The sequence below is a fragment of the Acanthochromis polyacanthus genome, chromosome 13 (genome assembly GCF_021347895.1).
Source record: "Acanthochromis polyacanthus isolate Apoly-LR-REF ecotype Palm Island chromosome 13, KAUST_Apoly_ChrSc, whole genome shotgun sequence".
Classification (NCBI taxonomy): domain Eukaryota; kingdom Metazoa; phylum Chordata; class Actinopteri; family Pomacentridae; genus Acanthochromis; species Acanthochromis polyacanthus.
In genome coordinates, this window is record NC_067125.1 from 3,144,055 (window position 1) to 3,168,712 (window position 24,658).

General features: G+C 41.8%; 4 protein-coding genes across 6 annotated transcripts in view; 2 read left to right on the plus strand and 2 right to left on the minus strand.

The window, feature by feature from the left end:
• The window catches only part of LOC110956639 (scavenger receptor cysteine-rich type 1 protein M130-like), a 69,936-nt gene extending 62,406 nt beyond the window's left edge, over positions 1–7,530 (plus strand). The window contains exons 11-15 of one of the 3 annotated variants that reach the window (XM_051958015.1): positions 3,400–3,693; positions 4,420–4,737; positions 5,247–5,567; positions 6,831–6,921; positions 7,040–7,530. In XM_051958015.1, coding sequence (XP_051813975.1) covers positions 3,400–3,693; positions 4,420–4,737; positions 5,247–5,567; positions 6,831–6,921; positions 7,040–7,097 — 1,082 coding nt within the window. In that variant the 3' untranslated portion in view covers positions 7,098–7,530. Of the gene's footprint in view, positions 1–3,399; positions 3,694–4,419; positions 4,738–5,246; positions 5,795–6,830; positions 6,922–7,039 lie in introns of those variants that run through there. The other 2 variants (XM_051958016.1, XM_051958014.1) reach the window with 2 other exon arrangements.
• Positions 7,531–8,832: 1,302 nt separating this feature from the next.
• On the minus strand, positions 8,833–9,783 carry LOC110972331 (olfactory receptor 6N1-like). Its single transcript, XM_022222721.2, has one exon. It carries the CDS (start codon positions 9,781–9,783, stop codon positions 8,833–8,835), a length of 951 nt encoding a protein of 316 aa, XP_022078413.2.
• A 4,646-nt stretch (positions 9,784–14,429) lies between these two features.
• LOC110972329 (olfactory receptor 142-like) lies at positions 14,430–15,380 on the plus strand. Its single transcript, XM_022222719.2, has one exon. It carries the CDS (start codon positions 14,430–14,432, stop codon positions 15,378–15,380), a length of 951 nt encoding a protein of 316 aa, XP_022078411.1.
• Positions 15,381–21,504: 6,124 nt separating this feature from the next.
• Positions 21,505–22,602, minus strand: LOC110972330 (olfactory receptor 10A6-like). The gene has a single exon (XM_022222720.2). It carries the CDS (start codon positions 22,498–22,500, stop codon positions 21,505–21,507), a length of 996 nt encoding a protein of 331 aa, XP_022078412.2. The 5' UTR covers positions 22,501–22,602.
• Positions 22,603–24,658: the final 2,056 nt, after the last annotated feature.

The following is a 24,658-nucleotide window of genomic DNA, read 5'->3' on the forward strand; positions in this document are numbered from 1 at the left end:
ACATTAAGTACGAACTCGAATTCATTGATAAAATCAATTTATCGACCAACCCTACAGTGTAGACCGGTTGTGGGTTGTGGAACCTGACATGGAACCTCACTGGTGGGGAAGGAACCTGAGCTGGTGCAGGAGGTGGAACGGTACCGGATAGATATAGTTGGGTTCACCTACACACAGTTCTGGAACCAGACTCCTGGAGAGAGGTTGGACTCTCTTTTTATGGAGTTGTCCAGGATGAGAGGCACTGGGTGGGTGTGGAGATCCTCACAAACCCTCGGCTGAGAGTCTCTTTGTTGGAGTTCTACCTGGAGAACCAGAGGGTCGACTCTCTGCCGCTGGATGTTGTGGAGGGAAAACTGACTGTTGTTGGTGTTGATGCACCAAACGGCAGCTCAGAATACTCGACCTTCTTGGAGTCTCTGGGTGGTTCCTGGAAGGGGTTCCACCTGGAGACTCCAAAGTTCTCCTGGAGGACTTCAACCTCTCATGTCGGTCATGATGGAGACACTTTGAGGAGGTGATTGGGAGGAACGTCCTGATGTTGACCTGAGTGGGGTTCTGTTGTTGGACTTCTGTGCTAGTTATGGATTGTCCATAACACACACCATGTTTGAGCATAAGATGACTCATCAGTGTAGCTGCTACCAGAACACCTCAGACCAAAGGTTGATGATGGACTCTGGAGTCGTGTCTTCAGAACTGCAGCTGAATGTCTCAGACACTTGGATGAAGAGAGGAGCAGAGCTGTCAGTGATGGTGGAGAAGACGTCCAGACAGACCTGGTAAACCCAAACCTGTAGTGAACTGGGAACGTCTGCTGGAGGTCCTGGTCCAGGGGGTTTTCAACTCCCACCTCCAGAAGAGTTTCTCCTGCATCCCAGGTCAAGTTCAGGACGAGGAATCTGAGTGGACCATGTTCAGAACCTCCATTGTAGAAACAGCTGTTAGGAGCTGTGGCCAGAAGGTCTCTGGTGTCTGTTGTGGTTCCAACCATAAAACCTGCTGGTGGACACCAACGGTGAAGGAGACCACCAGGCTGAATGAGGACTTTCAGGCCTGGTTGGTATACGGGTCTAATGAAAAACAGCAGACAGGTACCTGGATGTTGGACTCCACCAGGGCTGTTCTTGTCTCTGATCCTGTTTGTGGTCTTCATGAACTGGATCTCAAGGTCCAGCTGGGGTGAGGAGGGTGTCCGGTTTGGGGACCTCAGGATCACGTCTCTGCTTTATGTAGATGATGTGGTTCTGTTGGTTCATCAGACCTTCAGCAGCTCTGGAGCAGTTTGCAGCTGAATGTGAAGCGACTGGGATGTGAGTCAGCTCCTCCAAGTCTTCATCATGGTTCTCAGCTGGAAACTGGTGGATTGTTCCCTCCAGGTTGGAGGAGGTTCTGCCCCAAGTGAAGGACTTTAAGTATCCAGAAAACTTTTTCTTTTTTACATCCAAACTTTCCGACTCTCCGCATCTAGAAAACACTTCTTCCTGCATTAAACACCTGAACAGTCAACATGTAAATGAATCCTTTTATTTTGTGACTTTATGAGATTTTATCTGGAATTTAAAAAACAAGGGAAGATAATATAATTTTTAAAGAAGATGTTACTGATAATAACTATTAAAATGCTGTAATTTTTACCGTGTGAATCAGCACTGAGCACTGATGTTTTGGAGCAGAATCAGTAGTTTGGATGTAATTTGTCCAAATGTTGAACCTTCTGATCTTCTATCTCCTCCTGCAGACTCTGTGAGGCTGGTGGACAGGTCTAACCTGTGTTCAGGTAGACTGCAGGTGAAGAGGAACCAGGTGTGGTCCTCAGTGTGTTCAGATGGATTTGACCTGCAGGATGCTGAGGTGGTCTGCAGGGAGCTGGGCTGTGGTTCTCCTTCAGGGTTTAAGGAGGAACTCTATGGAGAAGCTCCAGAGTGGATCCAGGAGTTCCGGTGTGGAGGCCATGAGTCTGCTCTGCTGCTCTGTGAGCGCTCAGATAGAGACACCTGCTCACCTGGAACCACCGTCACACTCACCTGCTCAGGTAAAGCTGCAGCCTTCATTTCAGTTTTTCTTCCTTTTCAGTCACTTTCTGTAATCAGTCTCTTTCTGTTCAGACTCTGATGATGTTCGGTTGGAGGGAGGAGCCAACCGTTGTGCTGGTAGACTGGAGATGAAACATGATGGAGTCTGGAGAGTGATGAAAATCCCAAACCCCGACTGGAACCTGAACTTGGCGGCTCTGATCTGTGGACAGCTGGACTGTGGTCCTGCACTCTCAGCAGTAAACAGAACAGAATATCCACATAAAGATGCTTGGTGGATCTACCCCTACTGCCGTTTTTCTGTTTTGAAGGAATGTGTGACAGCGAATCATGAACAGATCTCTGACAGCTTGGAAGTCACCTGCTCAGGTAACACCAATAATCACAGCAGCAGTAGATTCCATTAGACATAAATGTCAGGTTCCACAGGGATCCTGAGAGAACAGAACTTTTCAGGTCCAGACTCTAATCCTCAGTTGGATTCAGGTCTGGACTCCAGAACTTCCTTCTTGTTGTCTTTAAACCGTTTCTGAGTATCTTTGACTCGGGGTGCAATGGATTAAAAAACTCACAGTTCAGATCGTACCACGGTTTTGAGTCACGGATCGGATCAGTTCTTGGATCAGCTGTTTCAATGTCGCGGTGATCAGCGGTTGTTGAGCAGCCTTCGTCTTGGCTCCTGTCACTGACACATCCAGGTGATGTCGCTTCATATGGGTGGTCATGCTCGATGTGTTTCCTCTCATACGGCTTTCTCTGCCACAGTGCCTACACACCGTTATAGTTTAGTCCACCACCTTTCTTCCATCATCACTGTATTTTACAGGGAAGCCAAAATGCTCCTTTAGGGGCAACTTAAATGAAGCAGAAGGTTTTTCAAGTTCCTCTGCTCCTCCGCTAGCCATGACTACCGCTGCACTCAACAAGTGTGGATCAAACATGCGCTCTCCACGTGACCACGTCCAACTTTTTTCATCAACCAATCCTCAGACCACGTGCGTTCTGAACTGTGGAGATTGATCCGTGATCCGTACCGATCACGGATCAACGATGATCTGTTGCACCACTATCTTTGTCTGTTTGCTTCGACTCATGGTCTGGATGGAAAACTGATCTTCTCCAAGTCTCAGTTGTCTTCAGACTGCATCAGGTTGTCCTCCAGGATTTCTCTAGACTTTGCTGCATTCATTTACCCTCTCCCTTTACAAGCCTTCCAGGACCTGCTGCTGAGGAACATCATGATGCTGCCACCACCATGCTTCACATCATGATGTCTCATAGATGTTTTGGTGGAGCAGAATCAGTAGTTTGGATGTAATTTGTCCAAATGTTGAACCTTCTGATCTTCTGTCTCCTCCTGCAGACTCTGTGAGGCTGGTGGGCGGGACTCATCGGTGTTCAGGTAGACTGCAGGTGAAGAGGAACCAGGTGTGGTCCTCAGTGTGTTCAGATGGATTTGACCTGCAGGATGCTGAGGTGGTCTGCAGGGAGCTGGGCTGTGGTTCTCCTTCAGGGTTTAAGGAGGAACTCTATGGAGAAGCTCCAGAGTGGATCCCAGAGTTCCGGTGTGGAGGCCATGAGTCTGCTCTGCTGCACTGTGAGCGCTCAGATAGAGACACCTGCTCACCTGGAACCACCGTCACACTCACCTGCTCAGGTAAAGCTGCAGCTGGAATCACTCCCAGACAGCAGGTAACGTTCCCACAGCGTTGGAGAACGTTACCCACAAGTGTTCATGATTTTATGAAGAAAAAACTCATCAAATGTTCAGAGAATGTTCTCAGAAAGTTTACAGTGATGTTCCTGTAAAGAACAAAAAGTCTGAATGCAGCATTCAGAGGATGTTGTCAGAAACTCAGATCAGGTTCTCAAACCAATATTCAAAACGTTTTCCAGATGTTCTCCAGGCCTCAGATGATGTTCATAAAACGTTCCTGTAATGTGACATTATTAAAGGAGGAAGGTTTAGCTTGTATGTTGAGGGAACGTTCTTCTTTCAAACACTGATGATAACAAATGATGTTTTCAATGAAACATTCAGAAAATGTTTTTAAGGTGTTACCACCTCAGACGACAGAACGTTCTTTAAAAGATGTTTCCACAAAGGTGGAACGTTCTGTCTGCAAAGACTGTCTGTTGTCTGAGGTGTTGATGTCAGGATGCAGGAACGTTTTCTGAAGACGTTCTGAAGATGTTGTTGAGGGAACATGTTCTAGAATCTGTCAAACGTTTCCACAACGTTTGGAGAACGTTCAGTCTAACAATGTTCTCACCAAGACGTCTTAGTTCTTCTACTTTTCAGAAGAACATTCTGGAAACAGAGAAAACGTTGTTCAGAACACATCAGTAGAACCTTCTCAGAGCTGCTCCTGTCTCCTCTCAGCTCCAGACCAAGTGAGGCTGGTGGGAAACAGAAGCACCTGTGCAGGTGAGCTGCAGATGAAGGTCCATGAAGACTGGAGGCCCGCGGTGGACGAGGACTGGTACTGGAACCAGAAGTGGACATCAGCATCAGCATCAGCAGTGTGTTCTCAGCTCAGATGTGGTTCTATCGTGACTACAGTTTTAGAGGAAATTGGATCAGACCGACCTGTGTGGTTTATCAAGTCCTCCTGCTTCCAGTCGACTCTTTCCCTTCAGGACTGTCTGGTTCTGAGCGATGAGGCCAGAAACTCCTATAGTCTGCAGGTGGTCTGTTCAGGTAACAACAGCTTCAGGTGTTTCCTCTGAAAGATGAACTAAGGAGCACAAATTCTGCTTCTTGGTTCCTTCTTTCCCTCAGTGTGCAGCTGCAGCAGCCACAAAGATCCACCATGGAGACATTATTTATTCAGATGACCATCATGAGTTAGTTTTTACTGTTTGACTAGAAATTATCTTTAATTTAATAAAACTCTGAAAATCTGTAAAGTAACAGTTTAAAAACATTTTATCAGAGTTTTTCTTCCACCAACAGTAAATATCTGTAACAAAACATGTTTGTTATTAAAATACAGTAAAAAATATAAATTTAAAATGTAAAACATAAAAATAGTAATTTTTCCCCCAGAAATCTCAGAAAATGTCTGTAAAGGAATGAATTAGTGTTTATAAAAATCTACTTTTCAGTGAGATTTCATCTGTAATTTAAATAACAGTAATTCTTCACCAAATAACAGTTAAAACAGCTGATTTTTTACAGTGTAGATTAAGGAACCTCTGTGTTTCCAGATCTGCTGGTTCAACCAAACATCTCCGTGTCTTCGTCCCGTCTTGAAGTCCAGCAGCAGAAGGTTAGGGTCCTCTTGGGCTCCAACTTCAGCATCATCTGCTCCACCAGGCCTCAGTATCCAGGAGGTTCCTTCCAGCTCGTCTTCAACTCCTCCAGCTCAACGCTCAACTACGTCCTTCCAGCCGTCACACATTCGGCCTTTTTCCTGTTTCCTGCTGCAGAAGGCCTCCACAGAGGGACGTACACCTGTATTTACCACCTCTACGTCTTCTCCCATAACTTCTCCTCCACCAGCCGGCCCATCTATCTCATCCCCTCAGGTAGCTTCAGAGTCCAGGAGGGGAACACAAGTTCTACTTTCTGCTCAGACAGACCTCCTCAGGCTTATTGGTGTCTTAATTCCAGTACAAAGACAGACACTGTGGTGATTTTATTCATGCAGAGGCCAAACCTGGACTGCATTTTCGACAAATCTGTACTTGTTCCTCTTTTAACAGCAGTTTGTGAAAGAAATCTGATTCAGAAAGCTCAATTTTATCAACTCTAGCTGTCGAATTAGTCTCTTGTGCAGCGATCAACTGCTCCAAAAGCTCCTGCTACACTTTGAATGTGACCATGACAAACTCCATACATGCAGCTTTATTTAGTCCACATTTACTCACTTCAAATAACTTGTTTTAGTTTTTAATATAAAAAGAAAATCTTTTCTGTTCAAAGTAGCTTCCTAGTGCATTGATAAAGGTAAAAAAGATGGACTAAATCAAGCTAGAATCAAGCTAACAGTGTGTCACGGTCACATTCAGAGTGTAGCAGGAGCTCTGGGAGCAGTTTATCGCTGCACCAGGAGGCTACTTAGACAGCTAAAGTAGATTCATTTCAGGATGTATTTTGTAGTAAAAAGTGTCTGTTTTGGACTAAATGAAGCTAACTTGTGTGAGTGTGTCATGGCTACGTTTGAAGTGTAGCAGGAGCTCTGGGAGCAGTTTGTTGTTGCACCAGGAGGCTAATTCTAGAGCTAATCATTGAATTAGGTCAGTTTTTCATGTTTATAGTTACAACTTGAATCATATTTATTCCACAAACTGCTGGTTAAAGGAGAACAAATGTAGATTTGTTAAAATTCTTCCCACAACTTTGGAATTAAAACCACGACTAAACAGTCTGCCGAGTGTCAGGAGCAGAGATTTAACTGGTTTTCTGTTATTTTATTCTTTGTTTTAGCGTTATAAAGACACAGACAGGCTTGTTGGTGAAAGAGCATTCATTTATGGATTCATTTAGTCTTAAATTCTGTAAAAAAAAAACTGCTGAAAACAAGTTGTTTGAAGGGAGGAAACGTGGACTAAACAAGCTAACTTGTGTGAGTGTGTCACGGTTGTGTCTGAAGTGTAGCAGGAGCTCTGGGAGCAGTTTATCGCTGCACAAGGAGGCTGCTAAAACTGAAGTTTGTCAACTTTCTGAATCCTACTTATTTCACAAAGACAGGAACCAAAAGTGAAGCTACTTATCACGTTTAACTGCAACAATAATGTGTTTAATCCTAAAATAATGTCAGTAATAATGTGTTTTCTTCTGTTTTTCAGCTCCTCTGATGGATTTGATCATCAGACTTGTCGTCCACCTGCTGGTGATGGTTCTTCTCATCTCTGTCACCTGCTTCTACTCTAGAAAATAGTACGTATAATAAACGTTTAACAGAAACAGAAAACACTGTACGTAGAATAAATGTTTCATAGAAACAGAAAAGCTGTTTTAGTCTTTATCAGACTTGTTTTCTGTCTCATCTTTCCAGCTCTGTAGAAACCAGAAGCAGAAATGAAGAAACAAACGTCGTCGCTGAGCTCCAGTGATCCACGATTTACCAAGAAACATCCAGAAAATGATCTGTCTGCTTTTGTCCATGAAATAAACTTTCATCCAGAAGTGAAACAACAACAACTTCTACAGAAAACAACAATATTTCAGCTGATTTAAATACAGGAAAAAATACAGTCAGGTTGGAAAAATACTGATTTTTAATGTGGACGTTATTTACGGTTTTGGTCTGTTTTTTATGGTTAAAATGTGAATTAATGTTGTTTTTTTTGTTTTTACAAAGTATTATCTGTGATTTAATGTCCTTAATACACAGAATGTTTTTATCAGTGGTTTAATTTTCTAAATATATTAAAATAGTCTAATTTTACAGTCAAATGTGGATGTTATTTACAGTTTTCACCAGTTTTTTTAATGTTTTAAACAGTTATTCCTTTTGTTCAGCGATTTAACTCGATATTATCTGTAATTTAACAAAACTGTAAAAATCTGTGAAAAAACTGTTTAAAAATCCTCAGTTTCAGTCTTTATTAAACATAATTTCTCTTTGAAATGATGTTTTTGTTTGTAAAATAAACTTGAATCCAGAAGTTGTTTCTGTGTGTCACTAATTCATGCATTCATCAGTATTTCTGTTTCACTTTTACATTCTGTCTCTCCATCCATCCATCCATCCTAGTTCCAGTAATATGTATCCAAGGTGAAAGTGATGGATGTTGAGCAGAGCTTCAGGTTGGTTGTCTACTGATCTACTGTTTCAGGCTGAGCAGGAGGACATCCTGTGGGAAGAAGCTCCTCCTCATCCTCTCTGTTTGCCTTCAGGCAGCGTTAACGCCGCCCTGGTGGCAGCAGAGAGAACAGTCTGTGGCTGGGGTGGGTGGCCTTTCAGCTGCAGCGTTTGTTGTAAATGTCCTGCAGGTTGGGGAGGGTGGTTCTGGTGGTTCTCAGCCCAGCGGACCACCCTCCTCAGGGCCAACAAGTCCTGCTGGGTGCTCTCTTTGATTCAGGCGCAAAATGATTCAACCTGAAGGAAATTCTTGTTGAGAAAACAAAATGACACGGCAAGCTGACCAGTAGCACAAACCAGCGGGTAACTAGCAGGTCACTAGTGGGCCGCTAGCTAACTGAGTCATTCAACTGAAGGTCGACTCAGTTTATTCTGTGATGCCTCATAATCGATTATTTTTCAGAGGATCAATAAACTGATCAGCTTACAGGAACTCCTGCAGCTCTAGAACAGAACAACAGGAAAGAGAGAATCAGAAATTGGAAGAAACAAGAAAAATTTCTTCATTTACAACCCTGGAGCCACTGTGTTGCTGCAGATGTTTGTGGAACAACATGGATGTTCCTCATAGTTATTTATTCAAACAGCAACACTTTATAAATGCAGTTTACTGTCGTATTCAGAATCACTTTATTCATACCTGAAGGAAAATTCAGTATTAAAGTTCAACCTACAGTTTTAATAAAATAAATCGAGGAAACCACAGCTGCTGGTGTTTTACAGGAAACTTGAACAAGTGTTTGTTCTGGAAACATTTAGATCAGTAGAAATTTGTTTTCATGTTTGATCAAGAGACTGATTTATAAAACACATTCGCTGTTTCATAAAGAAAATATAACAAACAGCTCAGCATGTCTACAGCTCATAGAATAGAATAAAACATAATTTACATCATATATTTTAATAACACACTAAAACATAATTTCATCTGCTGATTCAGAATAACTTTGAGATTGTTGATGTTTTAATAAATGCGGTTCGTGTCACTTCCTGCGTGTGGTGGTGAACATGCGTGTGAACAGGTGTGTGAATTCGTGTCTGATCTCGGGCAGGTTGACTCCGTAGATCAGCGGGTTGAGCAGCGGCGGAAGCAGGAAGCCCTCCATGGACATGACGACCCGGAGGGCGTGCGGCAGGTTCCTGTTGGCCAGCGCCGGCTGCACCACCTCGAACACGATGCTGCTGACCAGGCTGACGTAGGTGACCAGGTGAGGCACACAGGTGGCCAGCGCCTTGTTGGGACGACCGCTGCTGGACAGCCGGAAGCTGACGGCCAGAATCTGGACGTAGCAGCCGAAGATCAGCAGCAGCGGCAGGAAGACGACGGCGGCGGCCAGCAGCAGCTCCACGCCGCCGATGAGGGACACGTCCACACAGGACAGGTGAGTGATGGACCTGTTGTCGCAGAACGTCCGGCTTACCTGGAAGCCACACAGCGGCAGCCGGCTGCTCAGGCCAATTAGACAGGTGTAGGCGGCGGCAGGTAGAAGCCACGCCCCCAGCAGCAGCTGCAGCACCGTGGAGGGCCTCAGCAGGCTGTGATAGGTTAGAGGCCGCGACACGGCGGCGTAGCGATCCAACGCCATCACCGTCAGGACGTTACACTCCACCGACACGTACAGGTGGACCCAGAAGGCCTGCAGCAGGCAGCCACGCCTGGACACCTGCTGCCGGCCGCTCAGCAGGTCCAGCAGCAGCTTGGGGTAAAACGCAGCGCAGCCAATCAGAGTGTTGAGCAGCAGGTTGGCCAATAGGATGTACATGGGCTGGTGGAGGCGGGGCTTAGCGCAGATCAGAACCAGCACAGAAATGTTCAGAACCAGGATCAACAGGTAACCTGCACAGGTGAGGCTGAAGAACACATACCTGAGCTGGCCCAGCTCCCTGAAACCTGTCAGCAGCAACACCTGAGACTGGTTCACCTGGTTCACCATGTTTACCTGGTTCACCATGTTTACCTGGGTCAACCAGGTGGACTCACAGTAACATCTGTAGTACAGATATATCAATAGTACAAACATCAGTAGTACAGATATATCAGTACAACAGATACTAGGTTTCAATAGTACAGTTATACAGTATCAGTAGTACAGAAATATCAGTCGCACCAATTAATTTAAATTAAAAGAAAATAATTGAAGAGAAAGCATTCTCTTTTGAAATACATGAAACTAAAAACATAAAAGGATCACATTCTGAAATAGAAACTCTGTTCAGCCAACTTAGACAGTGAGTAAAAAACACATTCAGAATGGCCAAACTAAAGACCTGCTCTACATTTATCTACAGTACACATATTCAGTAGCAGTAGTAAAGATACAGGGTATCAGTAGACAGAAACATCATCAGCACAGATATACAGTAGCTGTAGTACAGATATACAATACCTGTAGTCGAGATACAGAGTAGCAGATCTCGACCGTCACTGAGGATATTTATGGTCTTCATCCTTTAAGCAGTGAGTCAGCAGAGAGTTAGAGGAGGAGGAGGAGATAATCATTAATAATAATGATGTTGTTGATCGACCGAGCAAACATCTCGGTCTGTAAAGTCCTTCATACAACAGTCTGCTGGAAAATACTTTAATTTACTTTATCGCAGAAATTTGGACAGATTGGAAGAGATGGCCTTAAACTGTCCTGGAGACAGACAGCATGGAGAGGTTACACCAACAAACAGATTGTTTTCTCTCTGATTGGTTCTTTTCTGGTCATTTCAGATCAGGCCTTGTGGTCTTTGGTTCAGGTCTGGCAGTACGTCTTAGATCTCTTAGGTCTTATCTTTGGGCTGAGTCTCTCCTAGACCAGGTCTTATTGTCTTTGATTTATGTCTGGCAGTTCTCAGGTTTGTCTTAGATTGGATCTTGCTATTATTGGTTCAGGTCTGACAGTACTTGGATCTCATCTAGACCTGTTCTTACTCTCTTTGGGCCAGGTCTGACAGTACTCGGGTCTGTCTTGAATCGGGTCTTATTGTCCTGATTCAAGACAGGTCAGGTCTGTCACTACTTGGGCCTGTGTTAGACTGGTTCTCAGTTTCCTTGATTCAGGTCTGGCAGTACTCAGGTTTGTCTTAGGGTCTTATCTCTGGATCGGGTCTGACAGTACTCAGGTCCTCGGGTCACTCTTAGATTGGGCCTCATTATCTTTGGTTTGGATCTGGAAGTGCTCAAGTTTGTCATACTGTATTAAGTCTCTTAGCTGTTATCTTTTGTTCAGGTCTGGTAGTTTGACAGTCTGTCTTAGATCAGGTCTTACTATCTTTGGTTTGGTCTTATTTCAAAATGAAAGTATGCACTGATTTTCCATCCATCCACAAAGACTAACAACCTCACAGCATCTTTGTCAGGAAAATCAGTCATCTTACTACAACATGTCTTGTTTGGTTCTTTAAAGAACTGTTTGAAGAAATTGTCCTGTCTTCATCTAATGGCCAGAACATTTTGCTTTGAGTTTTTTTTTTTTTTTTTTTTGTGGAAGTAAAGGTAGTCCTCCTATGGTATGCCATGAAGAACCACTGCGATTCAAATTGGAACCTATATTTTTCTGATGAAAGGTGCTGCAAACATCTGTGCTGCTGTTGATTCTGAAGATCATATCGATGATTTTACAATCAAATTTGCATCTCATTTGAGGCAAACTGATGTTCCCTCCTTATCGTACCGCAATCAATTAACGATAATCATCGTTAATTGATTGCGACAAACTGAAATCCTAATATTGATCAGAAACACATAAACTTATAAGATACATATAAATATATAAACTTAATATTGATCAGTTTTGTGATGGACTCAGGTGAGTGAAATCAAGTAATCTAAGTACAAACTTTAGCACAAACTCATTTTACTTTCTTTTGTAACAAATGATAAATGTATACACGTGTTTATGGATGTTTAATCGGTGGACTTTGTTAATGAAGTCCCTGAGGTGAACATTGTCCGAATGTCAACACATCCTTCCCTGAGGCGTCCTTTCATCAGCCACACTTTCCAATAATTCCCTATGATGCAAATTACAGTGAGGACCAGAGAGACCAATCATCCTGAGCAGACCTCCGACCTCGACTGGTCTGACTGGTCCACACAGGATGGTAATGACATCCTCTGGGACACGCCACACTCGGGAGTTTGTCCAACATCCCAGCGTTTTGTTTGCATGAGTCTAATGAGCCATGAAATGTAACTTTGAATCTGAAAACAACTTTGTTTCATCATCTCTCTGCTCTTTGAAACTAATGTAAAATAGAGATAACGTCTTTACAGTTCATCCAAAACCCAGCAGTCCAACTTGTGAAGTCTGCATTTAAATCAAATCAGAATTATTTCTGTAGCACGTTTAAAGCAACCCCAGTCCACCACCTTGCTGCACATCTTATCAGTCAGGTATCAGGATAGGACTTATAAAATCAGTTTGTAAAATTAAATAGCATAAAACACTGAAAACCAGCAGTACAGGATTGTAGCTTTCAAGTTCAAAATCTGGAGTAAACACCGAATTATTAAGAAGACTCAGGACAACCAAACACCACTGACAATACGTACATCTGGAGATTTTTATCAGATGCTTTCTGATCTGACGGAGCCATCCAGAGGTTCAGCATCATTTCAGGGCCTGCAGCGAGACGCAAGACACAGCATGACCATAAAGAGACGAAACTGTTCCCAAGAGTCATCAGATCACTTAAGACACAAGACGAGAAAAACAAAACGCAACACATCATAAAAGAGACAAAACGCTGACAAAGAGACGAGCTGTCCTCAGCATGAACACGACTAAAAACTACCAAAGCAAGACCTAACACGACCAAAACAAGACTGAACACGACCACAAAAAACCAAGCTGCCCGAAAGAGACAATATGACCAAAATGAGACATCTGCAGTCCAGACTGGAAGAGATAAATACAAACAGATCATCATCAAGTTTTTGGAAGCATTTTGGATTTTGGGCAACTGATGCTGCACAGAAACACAACGGACATGTTCAACCAGTGAATAACAACTGCAGGCCAAGAACAAAAACATCACTAACGTTTCCTCACTGACACCAAACATGTGGAGACAAAATAACCACAACCAGACAAAACTGGTGTAAAGAGATGCAGAACAACAAGAGGCCAAAAACAATAAAAGGAAGACACAAAACAAGAAAGATGAAATAAAAGAAAGGAGATTAAAACATTAAAAATGCAAGCAGTGTTGAACGGGTCCTCGCATCCTTGCTGGTCTGCAAATCCAGGCATGTCCACCAGGTGGCGCTGCAACTCGGAGTGTATTTCGGCCTGTGGATGTAATGAGGGCTAGACTCTGGTTACACATGTTAAATTTCAGGCAGCTTGGAGCATGAACAGGCTAGTTACACAGCACTTCCTGTCCATCTACCAGGTGGCGCTATCACTGTGACTGTATATCAGTCTGTGAATGTCATTAGGGCAAGACTCTGATCACACATCTAAAGTCTGAGACAGATTGGAGCATGAACAGGAGAGTTACACATCACTTCCTGTTTCGTGGTGAAACCCAGAAATTTAGCAGGCCGCCATTTCCACACCCTCAGACGTTTGCGGAGCACTTTAATAACTTTTGATGCATGCCTGGTGGACATCCTGACCTGGCTCTGTCGAAGTTACTCTGATAGAGTTGTTAGCTTTTAAAAATGTGCAAAAATTGGTTAAATATCATCCAAAATATGACACATAATTAAAAATGGCCAACTTTCTGTTGTGTCTTCATCAAATACTGTTACCAAATTTCATAGCTGTTGGTTACAATACTGCCGATAGTTCCTGTTATTTTGTACTATACTATTTTGTATTATGCTGTAATTTTCCAGGTGGCGCTAATGAGCTATTTTGGCTCACACCTGTGCATTAATGAGGGCCGGACTCTGATCATACATGTAAAGTTTGAGGCAGATTGGAGCGTGTACAGGGTAGTTATAGTTCCTGTTTCATGACGAAACGTCGAACTCCAGCCAAGAGAGGCTAATCAGACATGATCAGTTTTACGGAACATAAGCAGGAAGCAACTAAAACATGGAGATGAATGAATGAGGAGGAGCCAGTTAATGAAATATTTTGCTACAGGACGTAGGAACCTCTACACTCTGGATGTTGGACAACTAGTTTAACACATTAACTAACTAAACTAGCTCTGACTTGTGAGACGTGAAAATGAGCCAACGGTGAGGAAAAATGAGACAGAAGTGAAGAACAGTCAGAACCTGTTGGAGTTCAGCTAAATGATTGAACATGACCAAAACAAGAGTAAAAACTACTAAAACAAGACTAAAAAGTACCAAAACAAGACTGAACACAACCAAAGCAAGACTGAAAACTACCAAAACAAGACTGAAAACTAGATTTTCATGTTGAGGCTGTTTCAAAAAATGTTTCTTTGAGTTCCAGTCTGATGCAGTGAATGTTCTGGCCAGCAGGTGGCATCCTGGAGCTTCTCCAGAAGCCTATAAAGTGGAAGAGCAGTGATGACTGCAGAGCAACAGGAGATGAGCAGGTTGAGTGTTGATCAGGAGACCCTGGTTTGTTCCTCTGATGGTTGAATTTTGGTTTGTTGTTGGAGAATGACGGTGAACTCTTCTCTGTCGTATTTCATCTTTACAGCTTATATTCATGTAGGATCCCTGAAGTTTTTGTGTTTTGTGGTGACTGCTCTGGTCTATGTGGGAATAGTGCTGGTCAACACGTCGCTCATCGTGGTGATCTGCATGAACAGGAGCCTCCATGAGCCCATGTACATGTTCCTGCTCAGCCTGTTTGTCAATGAGCTGTATGGTAGTACAGGCTTGTTTCCATTCCTGCTGGTCCAGATCCTCTCTGACCTCCACACCATTTCTGCTCCTCTCTGCTTCCTGCAGATCTACTGCTTGTACACGTATGTACATGTGGAATTCAGTAACCTAGCCGTCATGTCTTATGACAGATACGTGGCCATCTGTGATCCTCTGCACTATAAAAGCAGAATGACGTCTAACAGAGCGGTCCTGCTGATCAGTCTGGTGTGGTTCTACTCGTTTGTGAAGTTCTTAATTACTTTGTCCTTAAACGTCCGTCTGCCTCTCTGTGGGAACGTCATCAACAGCTTGTACTGTCATAATTATCTGGTGGTGAAGCTGGCGTGTTCAGACACTCTGGTCAACAACATTTATGGCATTTTTGGTACGGTGGTGACCGTCATCGTCCCTCTGATTCCCATCCTGTTCTCCTACCTGAGAATTCTCCAGGTGTGTTTCTCTGGAGACAAACAGACCCGACAGAAAGCCGTCTCCACCTGCTCGCCTCACATCGTCTCCCTGCTCAACTTCTCCTTCGGGTGTTTGTTTGAGATCCTCCAGAGCAGGTTTGAGATGAGCAGACTGTCCAGCCAGCTGAGGATCGTCCTGTCGCTGTACTTCCTCATCATCCAGCCGCTGCTCAGCCCCATCATGTACGGGATGCAGATGTCCTCCATCAGGAACACCTATAAGAGAGTGTTCTGTTACAAAGTCTGGGCTGCTCACAGAGACGGGACCTAGCATTTCCTGCAGGGTCAAGACCGTTATGTCACCAGGTCCTGGAAGTCGTAGGAGCTCCTCATCCTGTAGATGTTTTCTATCTCTATGTTTCCTCTGTAGAAAGATGTTCCACCATGCTGAATGTATCTCCAACATGTTTCCGAGCCACGCTGACTTTATTTATTCACCCAGTAGCTGTGATTTTCCTCTTAGTCTAAAGTTGTCTAAAAACAATGTAAAACTTTACCAAAGTAACATTAAATTGACAAAAAATAACCTAAAACTGCTGCAAAATGATTCATATCTCATCTAAAATAACTTGAAACTTGTACAAAAATGTCCAAGGTAACTTGAAAACTGTCAAAAATGACTCAAAAATGGTTCAAAACAATTTTGACCTGTTTAGACAGTATTTAGTCCATGTTTGGGTATCTGCTCATCATCAGTAGAAAGATGTTTCAACGTGCTGAATGGATCTCCAACAACCTGCTGCTCTGTTCACCGTTTCTGAGCCATGCTGACTTTATTTATTCATCCAGCAGCTTTGATTTTCCCCTCAGTCTAAAGTTGCCCAAAACAATTAGTGTTTCTCAGTCGCTTTGGTACATTTCTCGAATCATCCTCAACATTTGCAAAGCAGTAAGTGTATTTCTCAAAACAATGCACACAAATAGTACAACACCATGGATTACCTGTAAAAGCCAGTCTCCTGCTCAGAATCCCGAGTTCATCTCTCAGAAGTAAATCTGTGTCAATGAACATGTCAGGTCCATCAGAATGACCAGTCCTTGTGTCATTGTGTGTGGATCAGATGGTCAGATTGCTTGTTGTCATTCTAACAGTGTTCTCTGGAGGCATGTTCTGATGTAAACTATGGATAAACTTTGATGACAGTTATTGTAAATGGTAAGTTTCACCTTAGTGTATGTGGGAGATTGATTACAAGAGACTGGACAAGATTCACATTTATGCTTTCACTGTTTGTGCTGTAATTTGTTGACAGACCACGTTTTTGTGATACAGAAAGGAAAGCAACGCTGCATAGCACAAAGAAAAAAGTACAGTAGAAATGTGAACAGAGGACAATCTCCTGAGGGAAAACTGTACATGCAGTGCTGTAGGAATTACAGAGCAGTCTTCCTGCTCCTCCTGACGTTTCTGTCTGTTGGGCCATAAATTCTCCTCCACATCACAAATATCTTGTGTCTGAGTGATTTAAGCAAACCCTAACCCTTCACACATTTCCCTTCTTAGAGAAAGCCAAGATTCACCTGGGAGCAATTTGCTTATTCAGGACAGATTTAGAAAAAAGTCTAACGGAAATGTATAGAAACATCCTTGACATATTCTGACAACTTGTTCAACCTTTTTGCATGTAAAGACTGATGTGATGAACTAATGCCTAAATGTTGTGGGGGTGAGACTATTCAACAGAGACCCGTTAGAATACATTTAGCTCAGCAACTGATAATGTAGGAAACAGGAGAGAGTTGTACAGAATCATTTGCATGGATGGACCAAAGCATTTACAACTTGTTCAAAGAAATTAGAAATTGCTTTTTGATGTGCACAAGTTTAGAGAATTTCAGTTCTGATCTGAGAAATGAACCAAAGCGACGGAGAAAAACTGTAAAAACTTCACCAAAGTAATATTAAATGGCCAAAAAAAACTAAAATTGCTCCAAAATGACTCAAAACTCGTCTAAAACAGCACCATGTGTCCAAAAATGTCCAAATGAACTTGAAAACTGACAAAAATGAAAGTAGTTAAAAATGCACTAGTTTTGAGTTCTTTTGTTCAGACAAATAAAGATTAGATAGATGTTGATTACCTTGCTTTATTTGTCTGAACAAAAGAACTCCAAACTAGTGTACTAACAAGAAGACAACATGAACATTTTTGGGATAGTTAAAAATGACTCAAAATTTGTTCGTAACAACAATTTTGAACGGCCCCGTGACCCTAGTGAGGATAAAGTGGTGTATAGAGGATGGATGGAATTTTGAAAGGTTTAAACAGCATTTAGTCCAGCATGGTTTTAGGATGGTTTAAACCGGTTTTAGGATGGTTTAAACTGGTTTTAGGATGGTTTTAGACTGGTTTTAAGATGGTTTTAGGATGGTTTTAAGATGGTTTTAGGATGGTTTAAACCGGTTTTAGGATGGTTTAAACCGGTTTTAGGCTGGTTTTAGGATGGTTTTAGACTGGTTTTAAGATGGTTTTAGGATGGTTTTAAGATGGTTTTAGGATGGTTTAAACCGGTTTTAGGATGGTTTAAACCGGTTTTAGGCTGGTTTTAGGATGGTTTTAGACTGGTTTTAAGATGGTTTTAGGATGGTTTTAAGATGGTTTTAGGATGGTTTAAACCGGTTTTAGGATGGTTTTAGACTGGTTTTAAGATGGTTTTTGGCTGGTTTTAAGATGGTTTTAGACTGGTTTTAAGATGGTTTTAGGATGGTTTTAGACTGGTTTTAGACTGGTTTTAAGATGGTTTTAGACTGGTTTTAAGATGGTTTTAGGATGGTTTTAGACTGGTTTTAAGATGGTTTTAGGATGGTTTTAAGATGGTTTTAGGATGGTTTAAACCGGTTTTAGGATGGTTTTAGACTGGTTTTAAGATGGTTTTTGGCTGGTTTTAAGATGGTTTTAGACTGGTTTTAAGATGGTTTTAGGATGGTTTTAGACTGGTTTTAGACTGGTTTTAAGATGGTTTTAGACTGGTTTTAAGATGGTTTTAGGATGGTTTTAGACTGGTTTTAAGATGGTTTTAGGCTGGTTTTAAGATGGTTTTAGGATGGTTTTAGACTGGTTTTAGGATGGTTTTAGACTGGTTTTAAGATGGTTTTAGGCTGGTTTTAAGATGGTTTTAGGATGGTTTTAGACTGGTTTTAGGATGGTTTTAGACTGGTTTTAAGATGGTTTTAGGCTGGTTTTAAGATGGTTTTAGGATGGTTTTAGACTGGTTTTAGGATGGTTTTAGACTGGTTTTAAGATGGTTTTAGGATGGTTTTAGACTGGTTTTAAGATGGTTTTAGGCTGGTTTTAAGATGGTTTTAGGATGGTTTAAACCGGTTTTAGGATGGTTTTAGACTGGTTTTAGGATGGTTTTAGACTGGTTTTAAGATGGTTTTAGGCTGGTTTTAAGATGGTTTTAGGATGGTTTAAACCGGTTTTAGGATGGTTTTAGACTGGTTTTAAGATGGTTTTAGGATGGTTTTAGGCTGGTTTTAAGATGGTTTTACACTGGTTTTAAGATGGTTTTAGGATGGTTTTAGGCTGGTTTTAAGATGGTTTTAGACTGGTTTTAAGATGGTTTTAGGATGGTTTTAGACTGGTTTTAGACTGGTTTTAAGATGGTTTAAGGATGGCTTTAGACTGGTTTTAGGATGGTTTTAGACTGGTTTTAAGATGGTTTTAGGATGGTTTAAACCGGTTTTAGGATGGTTTTAGACTGGTTTTAAGGCTGGTTTTAGACTGGTTTAAGGATGGCTTTAGACTGGTTTTAGACTGGTTTTAAGATGGTTTTAGGATGGTTTAAACCGGTTTTAGGATGGTTTTGGACTGGTTTTAAGGCTGGTTTTTAGCTGATTTAAGACTGGTTTACTGCACTTACTTAAAACATCATAAAACCAGCCTGGAACCAGTCTAAAACCAGCAAAGAACCAGTCTAAAACCAGGCTAAAACCAGACTAAAACTAGTCTACAACCACAGTCCAGAACCAGGTCTAAACCATCGTTGCATGTCTGTCTGTATCTCTTGTTTTCATCCTTTTGAAGTTATCATTCAGAAGTTATCTTCTTAATTATTTGATTTAATCCTGGACTTTAATTGGACAATTAATAATCAACTCTAATTTACACTGGGACAGTTCTATCTGATCTTATGACAAATCTGTTTTTCTAATTCTATATTATTCATGAATTTTTAAATGTATATATTTTTAAGATTGTGTGAATCGTGTGTTTTTAAAAAGAAAGCAGTCATTAATGCATATCTGAGTCTTTATTTCTTTCTTATAAAACGCAGTTTAACCCTCTGAATCCAAAAACCTTCCGGCACGTTTGACAGAAATGACGCCTTTAAAAACATTTCTTATCCAGAAGCATCAGATTTTCATCACAATGAACCAAATCTAAGCCATGACTGAAACTTCCTACACATCTCTTCATTCTTCATGTTTCATTTCATCATTTACTGCCATTAACTGTGAGTTCTAAGAGGTTCTGTAGAACAAACTAACAGTTAAATATGTCTAAAATGTGGTCCTCATGTGTTTTCAGTGTAGGGAACACCTGAGTCCCACAGGACCAGCAAGTTCAGCAGCTTTTAGATCAAAGAGGGAACAAACCTGAACCATCTGGACCCAGAAACCTTCAACAGAACTTCTGGAACTTCTGGAACATTCATTAGAACGATCTTCCTACAGCTGATGTTCAGAGCAGAGCCACACGTTATTCTGTTTCATTTCTGTAAAACAAATCATCAAACATTTTCCTGGTTTCCTTCATTCTGACGGAAGACATCTGATGATGTTCTGGTTCCTCAGAGCAGCAGGACTTTAAAATGAAGCACAGTGAAGAACGATGTTTTAGTTACGAAAGAGCAGAGTCACATGCCGTCAAATCTGAGGTTTTTTTTAGTCATTTTTGGACAAATTCTTGCCATTTAGGACACTTTTTAGTCATTTTGCAGATTTCAAGGCCTTTTCTGACTCATTTTAATATATTTTGGACATACTGGCCATTTTGGGAACCAATGAGTAAATCCAGACAAATTTGAATTGATTAGGTCAGGCTTTAAGTCATCCTGGACATACTGTGAGCCCTTTTTGAACATTTTGAGTCGTTTTGGACACTTGTTGTCATTTATGGCACAATCTGAGTCATTCTGGACGTTCAAGATTTCAAATTATCTGTTAAACGACAACAAATAACCAAATAAATGTTTGTTTTTCTGATTCCACTTATTTTGTGTCATAGTGACAGAAGACATCTCTGAGTTCTCTCTTCTTCTTCATGATGTTCTGGTTCCTCAGAGACAGAGAGAGAAAAATGAGACAGAAGTTTAAAAACAGTCAGAACCGTTGTGGGATCCTCAGAGTTTACCAGGACCAGTCCACTGATCACAACTAATCTGGGGTCACTTTGAACACATCTTGTCTAAAATGACTCAGAATCACTTTAAATTGATAAGAATTGTCCAAAATCTGCTTAAAATGAGTGAAACTTGTCTGGAATTACAAAAGATTATCCAGAATTACTTCAAAATGATCAAATATGACTCAAAAACAGTTTAATATGACAAGTTTTCAGTCGTCTAAAAAAATGTCATAAAAGCAGAGAGAAATCTCAGGAAAAAGACACTTTAGACAGTATTTTGTCATTTCAAACACATTTTTGGTTGTTTTTGGACAAAGGTCTGTCATTTTAAACAACTTTCACTTCATTTATGACACTTTTTTATGATTTTAAACAAATGTGAGTGATTCTGGACAAATTTCAAAGGAAGATTTGAGTCATTTTGCGTAAAAATGTGACATTTTAAGCAAAGTTTGAGTCATTTTTAACATATTTTCCATTATTCTATTCAGAAGGCATCCCTGAGTTCTCTCTCTCCTTCATTCTGTTTCGTCGGAGCTGCAGGACTCACCCAGAACACCCAGAACCTGTGTGGGATCCTCAGAGTTTACCAGGACCAGTCCACTAATCACAACTAATCTGGGGTCACTTTGGACACATCTTGTCAAAAATGAGTCAGAATCAGTTTAAAATGATAAGAATTGTCCAAAATCTTCTTAAAATCACTGAAATTCGTCTGGAATCACAAAAATTCATCCAGATTTATTTCAAAATGATCAAAAATGGCTCAAAACCAGTTTAAAATGTCAGTCATTTATACTTTTTTGTCATTTTGCACAGATTTCAAGGCCTTTTTTTTTACTCGTTTTGATAGATTTTGGACAAATGTCAGTCATTTTGGGAACTTTTTGAGTAAATTTGGATCAGCAGGAGAGGACAAACCATCATACTGAAGCTGGAGATGAGTCCCAGGAATTTTCGAACACAGCAGTTTGATCACAGAGTGGTTTTCACAGTAAACTCCATGCACATGTCTTCCCTCTTCATGTTTCATTTAAACATATACTAACGTTTTCTGTGAGTTCTAAAGAGGCTCTGTAAAGCCTGAATCTTCTGCCGACCCTCAGAGAACATGGTGGAGATGAGACTGCGAGCCCCGAGGCGGATCTTGGACACGTTGAGTCCGTACATCAGAGGGTTGAAGAGCGGCAGGCTGGCCACCGAGTACAGCGACAGGAAGATCCGCAGCACGGCGGGAACTCTGCTCATGTCAAACCTGCTCTGCAGCGTCTCGAAGCACGCCCCGAAGGAGAAGTTGAGGAGGACGGCCAGGTGAGGCGTGCAGGTGCTGACGGCCTTCTGTCGGGTCTGTTTGCTGCCGTGTAGACACACTCTGAAGATCTTTACGTAGGTGAAGATGATCAGGACTAAAGGGAAAATGATGGTGCAGAACGTGGTGATGAGTCCGTAGATGTTGTTGACGAAAGCGTCAGAGCAGGACAGCTTCACCACTGAGTAGTTATCACAGTAGACCTTATTAATGACGTTTCCACAGAGCTGCAGAGACGAGGTCATACAAACCATGACTGTGATTAAAACCAGAGGATACGACCACGTCAGGACGATCAGCGCGGCCGTTCTATCAGCCGTCATCAGAGATTTATAGTGCAGAGGACAGCAGACGGCCACGTAGCGGTCGTAAGACATGACGGCTAAACTCAGATACTCAACCCCTCCGTACGAATAAACGATGAAGATCTGCAGGAAGCAGAGAGGAGCAGGAACAGTGTGGAGGTCAGAGAGGATCTGGACCAGCAGGAATGGAAACAAGCCTGTACTACCATACAGCTCATTGACAAACAGGCTGAGCAGGAACATGTACATGGGCTCATGAAGGCTCCTGTTCATGCAGATCACCACGATCAGGAACACGTTGGCCCCAACGATCAGCACATACACAGTCAGAAGAACCAGGAAGTACAAGAACTTCATGTCTCCGCTGTCCAGATAGGCAGCTAGAGTGAAATATGGAACCTGAGTGGAGTTCTTCTTCATCATCATTTCACCAGGTTGGTCCCATCAGAGGCCACAAGCATCATAAAGACAGGAACAGATCAAATGAACTTAAAACCAAAACATGTCAGGATTTTCCTCATCACCATCATCATCATCATCTAGTCTGACACACAGAAGAACACCTAGCAGAACTGAACCACCTGTTAGACGGACACCTGAGTCCACCTGAGATGAAGCTCCTCCTCATCTTAAACCTGATGCCAAACATCCACAGAATGATGAAACATCTCTCTGGTGTTTCCACCTCCATCCTCCCAGAGCAGCACACACCTCCCCGTCCTGTTCACCTGGTTACCTGTTGACATGTTGACCTGTTGACCTATCACTTGTTGATAGTAGTTTTTCATGGATTTCAAGCAATGTCGAATGAATTTTCAGTATTTTAGAACAATTTTCAGGTCATTTGGAACAAGTGTCAACTCATGATGAAACGTTTTTTAGTAATTTAGGACCATTCAGCTCACTTGTAAAAACTTTGAATACAGTTTGACAGATTTCAACTCATTTTGGACGTTCTGGTTCCATTTGGTTCTAGTGGACAACCTCTGGTGTGATGTTGTTCTCTGGATATCCTCCTGCTAGAATGTTCCTCTTCTTCATCTGGTCAGCCAGTATTCTGGTTCCTCCTCAGACCTTCATGCTGCATCTAGAAATGTCTTCAACACCTTCTGACCTCATGCAGCTCCACATCATCTCACTCCCTCCTCCATGCTTCACTATCAGGACCATACATCCACTGTGGTGGTCCTGGTCAGGTTCTCACCAAACATCTGGACTCCATCTGAGCCCAACTCATTGATCTTCATCTGACCAAAGAATGTTCTCCAACATCCATCAGGCTTCTTCTCGTGTTCTTCAGCAAACTTTCATCTGGAAGCCCTGATTATTGGTACTATGACTCCTTCTACCAGAGAAGTCCAGTAGATTCTATTGAAGTTCTACCAGAGATGTCCAGTAGATTCTACTCAAGTTCTACCAGAGATGTCCAGTAGATTCTACTCAAGTTCTACCAGAGATGTCCAGTAGATTGTGATGAAACTCGTATAATTACCACGACCTGGATGACAGAGAATCTACAGACACATTTCTCATTTTCTGCTAATGACACTCAATAAAACATAGAAATGCAGCAGTTTAAAATATTAAAACTGTCAGAGTTAATGTCTTTAAAATATCATATCTTAATACAGAAAAATAACAACATAGTACAGTTTGCTATAACAAAGTCATGAGTTGGTATTTTGCAAAAAAAACAAACAAACTTCAAAATGACATACAGTATGTGTAACATCAGTGATGCAGATATTTAACCAAAAAAATATTTATATGATTATATGGTGTGATGATAAAGGGAGATGGTGTACCGGCCCTTTATTTACATTGGTTCTGTTCTGGATTAAAAATTGAAACTACAGGAGATTAAAAATGGTAAAAAGTGATCAGAGTTTGGATTAAAGTGATCAGAGTTCGGATTAAATTGATCAGAGTTTAGAGCCAAGAGTTTTTTCACCTGTTAAGTCAGTATTTAATCTGGTGACTTTAACAGTTTTTCCTGGCAGATAAAATGTTCCAGGTTTTCGTGTTCTAAAATGTTCCTCCAGCAGGAAGCAGCTGATGGATCTAATGAGATGCTGTTTGTAGAACAGACTGAGATCTGAGGATTCAGTATGAAGGATTAGTTTCTAACTTTTCCTATGTTTGATTTTCACTGTGGGTTAACTTTCTGAACTCTGACCCAGTTTGTGTTTGTGCTGCAGGTATCCGTGGTGACGGCAGAGCTTCCTCCCTTGGTTCTAATTAGCTAATTAGCCCGTTAGCAAAGCAAAGCCTCCAGAGTGTCCGAGTGTCCTGAAGACTCCGGCCTCAGAGACTCATTACTGAGAGAAACCAAGTCAACATGTTGATGGATCTGCTGAACCTTCACCCTCACAACCCCAACACCACCTTCTGGAAGCTTCTAGCAGCTACTAGCTGAAAAAATGGAAACTTCCAACAGGCCTTGAACTCATCATCTGTGATGTTTGGTTCCATCAGGAGAGTAAATCCTGAACGCTAACTGGGATCTTTTGCTAGTTTTGGACCTAATATGACTACCTTCTATGATGCTCTGTTTTCACTGGTTGGACCGAACAAGACTAAGACC

Bases quoted from the DNA above. Each gene is read 5' to 3' on its own strand.
- LOC110972331 (XM_022222721.2), bottom strand. From the start codon at position 9,783: ATGGTGAACCAGGTGAACCAGTCTCAGGTGTTGCTGCTGACAGGTTTC.
- LOC110972329 (XM_022222719.2), top strand. From the start codon at position 14,430: ATGACGGTGAACTCTTCTCTGTCGTATTTCATCTTTACAGCTTATATT.
- LOC110972330 (XM_022222720.2), bottom strand. From the start codon at position 22,500: ATGATGATGAAGAAGAACTCCACTCAGGTTCCATATTTCACTCTAGCT.